Source organism: Ailuropoda melanoleuca, chromosome 15 (assembly GCF_002007445.2).
Source record: "Ailuropoda melanoleuca isolate Jingjing chromosome 15, ASM200744v2, whole genome shotgun sequence".
Lineage (NCBI taxonomy): Eukaryota > Metazoa > Chordata > Mammalia > Carnivora > Ursidae > Ailuropoda > Ailuropoda melanoleuca.
Window position 1 is genome coordinate 77,320,476 of NC_048232.1, and position 13,165 is coordinate 77,333,640.

At 40.2% G+C, this 13,165-nt stretch overlaps 1 protein-coding gene across 4 annotated transcripts in view; it reads right to left on the minus strand.

The window, feature by feature from the left end:
- SYN3 (synapsin III) overlaps nt 1–13,165 on the minus strand; it is a 481,477-nt gene that overhangs the window by 443,893 nt on the left and 24,419 nt on the right. For all 4 annotated transcript variants that reach the window (XM_019802056.2, XM_034644234.1, XM_034644236.1 and 1 more), the window contains one exon: nt 1,581–2,041. In XM_019802056.2, the coding sequence (XP_019657615.1) occupies nt 1,581–1,891 (311 nt within the window). In that variant the 5' untranslated portion in view covers nt 1,892–2,041. The remainder of the gene's footprint in view (nt 1–1,580; nt 2,042–13,165) is intronic.

Sequence of the window (13,165 nt, forward strand, 5' to 3'; positions counted from 1 at the left end):
TGCAGGCAGCAGGATTGTACAGGCAAGAGTGCCTGGAAGCAACATCTCTGCAGAAATCAACCACTAAGCTCAGAACCTAAAGATGGTGCTTTTACATAAGCGCGTAAACAGATAAACAAGGCTTCATGATGACAGGCTTCAAGCAAGCAGCGATAGCCAAGATAATGCAGACTGCATCAGAACAGAGGCCATGCGCATGACCATCTTCCTTAAAGACGAGCTGATTTCTTAGCAAGAAAGTAAAGATTTCTGTCTACACCTGCCGAACACCCTTCCATATTGACTGTACTGAATATGTATTATACACTATAAATATCTCCCACTCCAAAGCATAGGCTCAATCATTCCCAGCCTGAGCTAACTTCTCAAGGAATGAATGTGAGTACACACATGCATGTGAGAACAGCAGGGCCTCTGGCATGCTCAGTGAACTGAATGCATTAATTTATTCACCCAAGACGTATCTACCGAGAGCCTACGACGTGGCAGCCTTTCAAGACACATGCGTGCAACCTTGCTCTCCAGCGCCATGACCATGTATGGGTCTACTGTCAGAAATGCCCTGGATGGAGTTCTTCCATGTCTCCACATTTGGACTTATTTCCTGGACTGCAAATTCTATGTCTCAAATTAGGACTGATAATATGTATCACGCATCTCTACCAAAAACTTGCAACTGCCCAGATCCATGTGAACTGGGTCTGTTCACCGCTTACCTGAATACCTAAGATGGTGACTTACACTCAACTGGTGTTCAGGAACTACCTGTGGAACAACTGCTGCAACGACCTTGACACATGTGCCCAGTCTCTGCCTCTGAAGAGCTCACCATTTATTGGCACACCTAACAAGAGGCTGGAAGGCACATCGTTTCTGCCCACACTTGGTGTGAAGAGAACAGGTTCTGGAGCCAGACTGCCAGTATGTGGAAGAGCTGGGATACAAACTCAGGCACTCTGGTCCCAAGGGTGTTAGATAAGGACCACGGGCCTTGTGTTGGTTTCTTTTACCCTCACAGAAACCTAGCTGAATGGACGGAGGATGGCTGAGGCTGAACTATCTAGTAAGCAACTTGCCAGAGTTATTTCAGATTTTTAAGGTTTTCCATTTTTAGGAAGGTAATACGGCACACATACCATATATTATGTAATACTTCCGGTGAGCTCTGGGCAGCACCCCCACAGCGAATGTATTAAGATGTAAACCAGGATTGCAGTAGATCATATGGTCAAGCACAGTGAGTGGTATACTGAAGACTATTACAGTCTCACTTTCCCTCAGACCAGGCTTTGCTGCCAAATGGATTATAAAATATTTTTCAGTTTTCAGAGCTTTCTGGATTTTGGACTTACAGGTAAGGGATTGGGACCTGTCAGTGTAAAGCACAAAGCAGGTGCCATGGTGTCTGGCATGCAGTAGCCACATGGTACACGTAGTTTCCTTCCCTCGGGCCAGTCTCTGAAACCACCAAGCCTCTCAGCTTTCCCTTCTCCCCTACTGCCCCCTCCCACCCCAGGACTGAGATAAGCCCCATCTCTTCTCTTGCTCCCAGGCGGAAGCACCTACAGATTCTGGCTTACCAATCTGTGTGGGCATCATCGATCACCAATAGGATCCTGGGCCTTTGAACAATGGGAACGGAGGGACCTGGAGGCTCCATCAGCCCTGAGGGGGCTTGTGAGGTCTGCTTCATGGCACTGGAGAAGGAGCTAAAGAGGCTGGATCCTGGAGAGGAGAAGGAGGCTGCCAGGGGCTGGGGGTGCCTCCTCTCCATGGCTGGGGAAGCAGGGGAGCTGGTGGAGCTGTCTGGGCGCTGCAGGTCTGTCATGTAGCCATTAGGCAGGTTGGCCACGAAACTGCTGTCGGAGAGGCGTCGCCGGAGGAAATTCATGGCTATGGATGGAAGAGATGGCTTGTTCCTACTCAGACTTGTCTAGGTGAGGCCCAGAACACAGGCTGCCAGGGAGAGGAGGTAGTGGGGTCTTGATCCAGAAGAGCCAGGGGAATCCTGCACAAGTCGGCTTCAGCTGTCTTTGCTAACCTGGTGGAAACAAGCCAACACACACATTAGTGGAAATGACCTCCGCCCCTTAAGAGCAAACAGATATGGCACCTTCCTGCCCCACTGTTGGGGGTAATATAAAGTGGGACATCCTTTTGGAAAGGAATTTGGCAACATGTAATTATACCATAACCTTTTAACCTACAATTTCCATTTTCTGGAATTCTATCCCAAAAACGAATCTCAGTTACAGAAAAAGTGTCTTGCACAAATATATTTTTCACAGCATTATTTACACTAGCAAAATATTGGAAAGGATTCCAACCTTCAGTCACAAAGTAACGAATAAATAAACTGCAGCATAGTCACTTAGTTGTAAACTTTTGTGGCTATTAAAAGAGGGTACATGTAAAGAGATTTTAGTACCATAGAAAACATTTCATTTGTATTTAAGAAGATCATGCTACAAGTTTATTGGGACAGAACGACTATAACCACATAAAGGATGAAATAACACAACTATGGGAAGCAAATACACTGGAATGTTAACTGTAATTATATTTGGGTAATGTGATTACATGGCTTTTTTTTTTCTTTTTCTTTCCACTTACCTGTATTTTCCAGATTTTCTAGGATATATATTGCTGTGGACTGAATTGTGTCCCCCAAAATCATGCGTTGAAGCCCTAACTCCCAATGTACTGGTAACTGGAGACGGTGCCTTTGGGAGGTAATGGAAGTTAGATGAGGTCGTGAGGGTGGGGCCTCATGATGGGATTCGTGGCTTTATAAAATGAGACACCAGCGAGCTTGGTCTCCCTCCACCAGGTGAGGACACAGGGAGAAGGAAGCTGTCTGCAGGCCAGGAAGAGGACCTCACCAGAAACCAGCCATGGTGGGACCCTGATCTCAGACATCGAGCCTCCAGAACTGTGAGAAAATAAAATTCTGTTGTTTAAGCCACACAGTCTGTAGAATTTTGTGATGGTAACCCAGGCAGACTAATACACATATGTATTGCTTTTCTGAACAGAAGAAAGTAAGTTCAAAAAAACCAGATTATTCACTTGAGATCTAGATATCCCATTGAGAAAAGTGATTATTTAAACAATGGAATTAGACCCCTCATAGTTTTTTGTGATTATTTTATATTTTTATTGAAGTAAAATTTACTTCCACTGAGATGCACAGCTCTCAAGTGTACAATTCTTTGAGTTTTGACATATGAATACACTGATATAAGATTTATTATATTTATGTGGCCTCAGGAAGTGCTTCTTGTGCCCCTTTCTGGGAGCCCACACGTCCTCATAGGCAAACACTCTTCTGATGTCTGTCACCGTATATTAATTTTATCTCTTTTTAAGCTTCATATAAATGTAATCATATATATTAATCTTTTGTGAAGGGCTTCCTGCCCTCAACAGAGTGGTTTTGAGACTCATCTAGGCTACGTGTATCAACGGTCATTCTGTTTTTCAATTTCCAAGTAGCACACCACTGGATGAATAAACCATAAATTTTTACATCCTTTCCTGTTGATAGACATTTGAAATGTTTCCAGTTTGAGGGTATTATGAATAGGATTGTTATAAGGATTTTTTATTTAAGCATTTTTGTGGGGAAAGGAAGAAAGAGAGAGTAAAAGAGAGACTTTTCTTTGGGAAAATATCTAGAAGCAAATTTATTGGATCATAGGGTAGAAATATGTTTACCTTCATAAGAAACTGTCAAAAAGTTTCCCGTAGTGGTTGTGCTATTTTGCATATTTCACTTGAGTGTTCTGGTTGCTTTACATCCTTAACAACATTTGGTTGTTGTCAGTCTTTAATCTTAGCCATTCCAATGGGTGTAAAATAGTGTCTAATTGTATTTTTAATTATTTTCTCTGATACAGAAGGAGGTTGAGCAATTTCCATGGGTTTACTGGCCATTAATATATCTTCTTTGGTGAAGTGTCTGTTCAAGTCTTTGGCCCATTTTTAAAATGTGGGCTGTTTATATTTTTATTAGTGATTTGTATTATTTGTGATTTCTTTATACATTCTGGATATAAGTCTTTTGTCAGATATGCATACTGTGAACATTTTCTGTGTCTTTGGTTTGCCATTTCATGTCTTTCATGAACATTAGTTTGATAGAATAAAATAACTCTTACAAAAAGTTGTTCACTTAAAGTAAAAACATTCTAACGAGAAAAAAAAATTTATACCATAGGATAAGACTCTTCCATATTTTGGTTTTAGGAATATTTTATATGTACATACAAAAATGTATATACACACACATAAGTATACATATTTATATGTACATATGTGAAATGTAACATAAATCTGTAGATGTTTTGACAAATAAAAGTTCAAAATTTTATGAAGTCCAAGTTACTAGATTTTCCTTGTAATTAGACCTTTCTGTATCTGCTTTTAAAAATCTTTGCCAACCCCAAGATCATGATGATATTGTCTTCTAATCTCTTACAGAAACTGTATAGTTTTAGCTTTTCTATTTAGGTCTATAATTCATCCAAACTTGATTTTCTGAGTGGTGTGAGGTGGGGTTCATTTATCCAGTTTTCCAGCACCATTTATGAAAATATTTTTTCCCCAATGAATTCCTTTAGTGGCTTTCTTGGCACCAATGAATTGTATATGTATGGGTCTATCTCTGGACTCTTTATTATGCTCCATTGATCAGTCTGTCCTTACACAGTCTTGATTACTGTGGCTTTACAGAAAGGCTTAAAATTGTGGAAGGAGCAGAAATGCCCTTCAACAGACAAATGGATAAAGAAGATGTGGTCCATATATACAATGGAATATTACTCAGCCATCAGAAAGAACAATTACCCAACATTTGCAGCAACATGGACAGGACGGAGGAGATTATGCTAAGTGAAATAAGTCAAGCAGAGAAAGACAATTATCATATGGTTTCACTCATTTATGGAACATAAGAAATAGCAGGGAGATCAGTAGGAGAAAGAAGGGAAGAATGAAGAGGGGGGTAAACAGAAGGGGGAATGAACCATGAGAGACTATGGACTCTGGGAAACAAACTGAGGGCTTCAGAGGGGAGGTGGGTGGGGGACTGGGATAGGCCGGTGGTGGGTATTAAGGAGGGCACATAGTGCATGGAGCACTGGGTGTTGTATGCAAACAATGACTCATGGAACACTACATTAAAAACTAAGGATGTACTGTATGGTGACTAACACAACATAATAAAACATTTTTTTAAAAAGGCTTAAAATCAGACAAAGTGAGTCCTCCAACTTAGATTTTCTTTCTCAAGATTATTTAAAGTATTCTAGGTCCTATTTTCATATGCATTTTAAAATCAACTTGTATAAAAAAGTGTTGGGATATGGTTTGGGATTATATAGAATCTACAGCTCAGTTTGGGTAGAAATAACATCTCAACACTATCGAATGTTTTATTTTTTGAACATGGTAGAGCACTCTACTTACTAAATATTCTTTCGTTTCTCCCAGAAATGTTTTGTGATTTTCAATATAGAAGTACTGCACGTATTTTGTTAAACAGATTCCTAATATTTCTTCTGTGTTTTTTTGGGGGGGGGCAGCAGGGGAGGGGGCAGTGACGGTATTTTAAAAGACTCAGTTCTCTAAGTTTCATTTTCCATTTGCTTGCTGCTAGTATCATATATTTGCCAATTCTTGTCAGTATATTGACATGATAAATTCAATTATTGTTTCTAATGGTTGTTTATATATTTCCTAAGATTTTCTATTTAAGCAATCATGTCATCTACAAATGGAGACATCTTTACTTCTCCTTTTCCAACCTTAATGCCTTTCTTTTTTTCACCTCTTTTATTACAGTGCCTAGGACCTCTACCACCGAATAGAAATGATGAAAGTGGACACCTACCTTTTCCCAATCTTAGGGGGAAAATGTTCAGTATCTCACATTACTAAGATGTTAGCTATAGTTTTTTATAAATGCACTTTATCAGACTGAGACAGTTCCCTAGTAGTCTTAGTTGCCTGAGATTTTTATCATGAACAGATGTGGAATTTGCCAAGTGATTTTTAATTGAGAAGAACTACAGTTTTTAAAATCACTTATTTGCTTAATGTGGTGACTCATTGATCGATTTTCCAATGTTAAACCAAACTTGCATTCCTAAGATAAATCCTACTTGGTTATAGTGAATTACCAATTTTACATATTGCTGTATTCAATCTGATAATATTTTGTTGAGGATTTTTGCATCCATGTTGATGAAAAATATTGGTCTATAATTTCCTTTTCTGGTAATATCTTTAATAGATTTTGGGACAAGGGTAATGTTGAGCTCACAAAACATGTTGGAAAATGTTCCTGCCTTTTCTCTTTTCTGAAAGAGTTTATGTAATATTGGTATTATCTTTTTTTCTTAAATTATTGGAAGAATTCAACAGTGAGGCCATCTGGGGCTGATGTTTTCTTCACAGAAAAGTTTTTAATAATGAACTCAATCTGTTTTATAAATTTATTCATATTCTCTATTTCTTATTTCGGTGTTCGCAATATGTGATTTCAAGCAATTTGTCCATTCTTAGTTGTGAAATCTGCTGGCATGAAGTTATTCATAATATTTTTTTTATTATCCTTTCACATTCTGTAAGATCTGCAGTGATTTTCCCTGATATTCTTGACACTGGTGATTTGCTGTCTCTCTCTTTTGGATTAATCTGTGTTGCTAGGAATTTACGAATTTTATTAATCTTTTAAAGAACTAATTTGCAGCTTTTCCAATATTCTCCATTGTTTGTTTTCTTTTTCTTTTTTTTTTTTTTAAAGATTTTATTTATTTACTTGACAGAGATAGAGACAGCCAGCGAGAGAGGGAACAGAAGCAGGGGGAGTGGGAGAGGAAGAAGCAGGCTCATAGCACAGGAGCCTGATGTGGGGCTCGATCCCAGAACGCCGGGACCACGCCCTGAACTGAAGGCAAACGCTTAACCGCTGTGCCACCCAGGCGCCCCCATTGTTTGTTTTCTATTTCACTTGTATCTGCCCTTTATTACTTCCTCTCTTCTTACTTTGGGTTTAAGGGTTTGATTTTTTTCCCCTAGACTCTTAAAATAGAAATGTAAATCACTAATTTTAAACCTTTCATCTCTTCTAATATAAGCATTTAAAGCAATCCATTTCCCTCTATGCACTGCTTTAGCTGCATCTCAGAAACTTGGCATTTCGTTATTTTCATTATTGTTCAATTCAAATTATTCTTAATTTCTTTGTGATTCTTTTTTGACTCCTGTATTATTTAAACATCTTTAATTTTCAAATTCCACTACTCTTTCAGATAATTTATTATTGTTTTTAATATGACTCATTTGTGGGCAATGAACATAGTCTATAAGGTTGTAATCCTTTGACATCTCTGACATTCATTGAAATTCATGTTATGGCTCAGTAGGCTCTATCTTCATGAATGTTCCATTTGCATTTGAAAAGAATGGGTATTCTGCAGTTGTTCAGCGTAATGTTCTATAAATATCAACTGGATTGTTGCAACTCAGGTTCCTCAGCCAGGGAAGATGATTCTGCTATGTGATTTGCAAACAAAGTTTATTGGAGAATGCTCCCAAGATTAACAACTGCAGGCAAGTAGGAAAAACAGAAATGAATTGAACTGCAATACAGTTTTAACAGAGGCATCAGTCAATCTTATTGAGGATGGAGCCGGGCATCTCTTTAGCTTTCCTCATTTTCTAGCCACTTTGTTAACCTATACTCTGTCTGCTGACTTGTCAAACCAATACAACTGCAGCTTTCTGCTTTGGTTTAGCTGCTCCATGCCACGTGGACTGGGGAATGCTTTCAGAAAGAGTCACATAAATGTAGATCTCGCTTAGTGGGTGTGATTCTCTTCTTTCAAGGGTCAAATCCCATCCAGATTCTACCTACTTTTTGTTTCTCTCCAGAAACCTCAAATAGTTTCTTTTAAATATTTTATTCAAAGTTTATAATTATCATCTATGAGAGAATTAGTCCAATACAAGCTACTGAGTTATTACTCAGTCTGAACCTCTTCCATTTTTAAACTACTGGATAGGAAAGGAAAGTTAATAAAATACTAGACTGACAGGACTTCAAAGATTAATTAACAGCCCCTTCTTTAGGAACTCTGGTCAATCTTACACTGGTGGGAATTCCATACCGGCAGACAAATCACCTGGTTATCCTTTGACCCACTCCAGTGTTAGTCAAAGGCTCATCCTGTAACTTCTCCCCACTGCAGGTCCCCGTGGAGCTTACAGTAGTAGAGGGAGGCAGATAATAAACAAGGGAACAAATACTCATGGATTGGAGCAAGTGCTAGTGAGGAATATAGAGTGATTTTATAAAGATTAATGTGGGCGTGGGTCAGAGCAGGCCTCTCTGAGGAGGTGAACTATAAGCTGAGACATGAAAGATGAGGGGAAAGAGAAGTCCATATGCAAAGGCCCTAAACTGGAAAAGAGCTAGGTACATTTGAAGAATAGAGGGAAGGCCTGCCCAACCAGGAAACAAGAAGGAGATTTTTATAAGAAAATGTTTAGGGAAGTAGAGGAACAAGATCATGAAGGACCATACTGATGATAATTTTGATTTTAATTCAAGTGTGAAAGTAAGCAAAGTAATCTATTATACCCGGCCACTGAGTGGAAAACAGACTGTAGAGGGTGTGGACAGAAGCAGCCAGACCAGTTAGGAGGCTATAGCAGTCATCTGGATCCTTGAAAGAAGAGAGGTGGACTATGTGATTTGCAAGGTATTTTCCTATTCTGTGGGTCACTCACTTCTTGTGCCATTGGACACTGGATATCTCTTCAGTGCCAAATGTAACCTGATAGTGAGACAAAGTGGAGATGAGAGGGATTCTGGGAGGAAGAGGAGGACAGGAAGTCTCTCCGGAACAGAATGGAGTAGAGCAGGGTAATACTCAGCCCTATGCTGCCCCACAAATGGCCACTAGAGGGCAGAAGTGGCCACACCAGAAAGACCAAAAAAAAAAAAAAAAACACCAAAAAACCCCCCACAACTTTGCAAGCTTACTTCTTGGAGGCTGCGGCCGGAAGGCAGACTTTACTGGGAAATGTAAAAAAAAAGGTTGAAGACTTCTCAGAATTGTTGGTTGACCCATAAGACAGAAGTAAGTTGTAAATCATAGGGGCACAAGTTTTTCATTGAAGTGGGAAAGATGGGGCACTAGGGTGGCTCAGGGGCACCAGGGTAGCTCAGTCAGTTAAGCATCCAACTCTTGATTTCAGCTTGGGTCATGATCTTGGGGTTATGAGAATGAGCCCTGTGTCAGGCTCCCCACTCAGCAGGTAGTCTGCTTGAGATTTTCTCTCTCCATCTCCCTCTGAACCCCACCACCTGCTCACACTCTCTAAATAAATAAATAAATAAATAAATAAATAAATAAATAAATAAATAAAATCTTAAAAAAAAAAAGTAGGAAAGACTCCATAAGAATGAGAGCTGCCCAACAATAGTAACACCGGCTGCTTTGGGAAAAGATGAGCAACTGATCAGCCTAGACCAGAGAGTGAATATCTCTGCTCAGGTGTCTCACAGACACCCCAGATTCACTTCCTTGCTCATTCTCAAGTAAGTTTATGCACTTGGGACCCCCCACTTCCCACTATCTGTCCACTCACTCAGGCCAGAAACTGGACACTCATACTTCGCTCCTTCTTGACCCTCACCATTTCAGCCGCTCAGTCACCAGGCCTTGTCAATGCTGTCTCTCCCAGCATCTTTAATATCATCCACTCCTCTCCATCATTCCTACCATAGACTTGGTTCACACACTGATAAATTTAAAAATGAGACAAAGACCTTAACAGACATCTCACCAAGGAAGATAAGACAGATGGCAAATAAATATATGAAAAGATGTTCCACATCGAATGTCATCAGGAAAATGCAAATTAAAACAACAAGATACTACTATACACCTATTAGAATGGAACACTGACAACACCAAATGTGGGTGAGGATGTGGAGCAACAGATGGCTGATGGGAATGCAAAATGGTAAATCCACTTTGGAAGACAGTATGGTCTATCTAAATATCCACTTATCATACTATCCAGCAATCATGCTCCTTGGTATTTACCCAATGGAGCTGAAAACCTATGATCACTCAAAAACCCACCAATTTTGTTTATATTACCATGTTTACTCATAATTGCCAAAACTTAGAAGCAAACAAGATGTCCTTCAGTTGTGACTGAATAAATAAACTGTCGTAATTCAGACAATGGAATATTATTCAGCGGAAAAAAGAAATGAGCTATCAACTCATGCAAATACATGGGAAAACCTACATGTGCATTACTAAGTGAAAGAAGCAAGTCTGAAACACTACATACAGTATAATTATAATTCCAACTATATCACATTCTAGAAAAGGCAAAATTATGAAGACAATAAAATGATCAATGGTTGCCTGGAGTTGCTGGGGCTAGGGGGTGGGTACTGAATAGGCAGAGCATAGAGGATTTTTAGAACAGCATAAATATTCTGCATGATACCATAATGATGGATACATGTTATTATACATTTGTCCAAACCCACAGAATATACAACACCAAGAGTGAACCATAAAGTAAACTACAGAGTTTGGAATGATTATGATGTGTCAGTGTAGATTCATCAATTGTAACAAATGTACCACTCAATTGGGTAAGTTGATAGTGGGGAAGGCTATGCCTGTGTGTGAGTAGGGGATATATGAGAAATCTCTGTATCTTCCCAAAGTTTGTTGTGAACCTTAAACTAAAAAAAAAGCCTTTCTGTAAAAAAAAGGGGGGGGCTTCTTAAGTGCAAGACCTCTACCAAACCCAGGCTAAAGATCACGGCCTCAGAATTCTGGTGCTGGACACAACAGGACAGAGGTTAAGCTCACGGACCTTGGAGAGAGCTGGCCTGTGTTCTAATCACAGCTCTGCTACCTACTCCCTACACGGCCTCAGGTAAATTTCTTAACCTCTCTGTGCCTCAGTTTTCTCACCTGTATGGTGGGGATAGTCTAATAGTATCTAGAACATATCTAAAATATATCTAGAACAGTACCGGCATATGATGAGCAATCTGTGTTAGGTGCTGTTATTATTCTGATTTTTCTTCAGACAATGTGCATGTCCCATTGCCTGAAGGTCTAAGCAGTGTGGTTAGCATTAGTCTGGGAGACAATGTGGCAGGGACTGCAGTATTCCCATGAGAACTGGCTTTGGAAAGGATCTGACTTTGAGACCCAGCTTTGTCTCTCGCAGCTGAGTAACCTCTGGGCCACAGGTTCTTGATCTGCAGAGCAGGGCTACTAATCCCTACCCTTCCTACCTCACAGGTCTTGGAGCAGACCAAAAGAAAATGCATTAAGTTGCTTTTCAAAATATTTACTTTTTAAGCTAACAGAGTAAAACAGACTTTCTGGTGTAGAGTTCTATGAATTTTAACGCATTTATGTAACCACTGCTGCAACCAGGGTACAGAACAGTTCCATCACCCCACATGGAATTGCTTTCTAACCTTTAAAGTGCTCTGTAAATGTCAATGGCACAATGTTTCATGGGCTATTACCTGGATCTCCTACAATGGGACGTTAGCTAAGGAACATTTGAAGCCCGACATATATCTTAGAAAATAAAGGAAGATGAATTCCAATGATTGACCTTCCTGCTTACCAGCTGCCTTTGCCCTGGCTGTTCCTTCACCTGGAACGCTCTTTCTACAGAAACCTGCATGTCTCACCCTCTCATGTCATTCAGATCTTTGCTCAAATGTACCTTCTCAGCGAGGCCTCCTCCTGACCACCCAATGTTAAACCGTCTGGTACTTTGGATCTCTCCTTCCCCATTCCACTCGTTTTTTCCATAGCATGCATTGCCTTCCATAAAACTATATACTTGTTGGGGTGCCTGGGTGGCTCAGCCAGTTAAGTGCCTCACTCTTGATTTCAGCTCAGGTCATGATCTCATGATTGTGAGATTGAGCCCTGCGTCAGGATCCTCACTCAGCAGGGAATCTGCTTGAGATTCTCTCTCTCCCTCTGTCTCTCCCCACCTCCATGTGGGCTACTCTCTCTCTCAAATAAGTAAATCTTTAAAAAAAACAACAACTATATACTTATTTATTTTGCTTATTGTTGATTCTCTGCTCCTTCTGATAGAAAGTCCCCCAAGTACAGAGATTATTGTCTGATTTGTTCACTGTTGTATCCCAAGCACTTAGAAAAGTATCCAGCATGTCATAGGGGATCAATAAATACTTGTTGAGTGAATCTGTTTAAAATAACATGAATGAAATTAAACTACACTCACCTTTTGCTTGTGAAGACTACAAGTGTGATTATATACAAGGAAAGTAGCTATCACAGCGTCTGACACATAAGCCTAAACTGAACCACAACTGGAATAATGCAAAGGAATATTTGATTTAATTTTTAGTGCCCTCCTCCCTCATGTAAACACACCAAGTCTCAAAAATTCTCTCTCCATCTTCTGTTTGGCAAATGCTGACAGATTTTCTTCTTCCTTCCCCATTAGGAACCAGCATTTGAGTAATTAAGAGCTGCTGATACCCGTTCTGCTGAAAGTTTAAAAATTCATGGAGACAACATGGGCTTGGCTTCATGCAATATACATGCAGTGTGGGAGCCTACGGTGAGCCTGAGAATCCAGAGGCTGTGCCACTCAGGCTGCAAAGCTAAGAGACACTTAATTTCCTGAAGAAAGGTCAAACCTGCATCTGCCAAGGAGCAGCTCCATCACCACATACAGACAGACCTGCAGGGTCTTTCATCTGCAGAGCTCTGTTCCAGCCACACCTACATGAAAGCGTGTGCTGTCTTTGATGAGTTCCAATCCACTCACACAGGCCTTGATCTCCTGTGAGTGGCAACGCTCTTTTTCCCACAGGTGGGACACTGAGGGTCCCCAGCCAAGAGGATTCAGGCTTTAGAGCTAGGATATGTGGGTAAGAGAAGCTTCTGCACCAATAACTCCCTCCCCTTGTTGGAGAGCACCCTGGGGTGTCAGGAAATTTTGTGGAAGAGAGTCTCCCAGGGATCAAGAGAAGTGAGAGTCTTCCATTTATTTGAGACTACCCACCCCAATCCAAAATATATTCAAATAAATAAATGCCAAAACAGGGTCACAA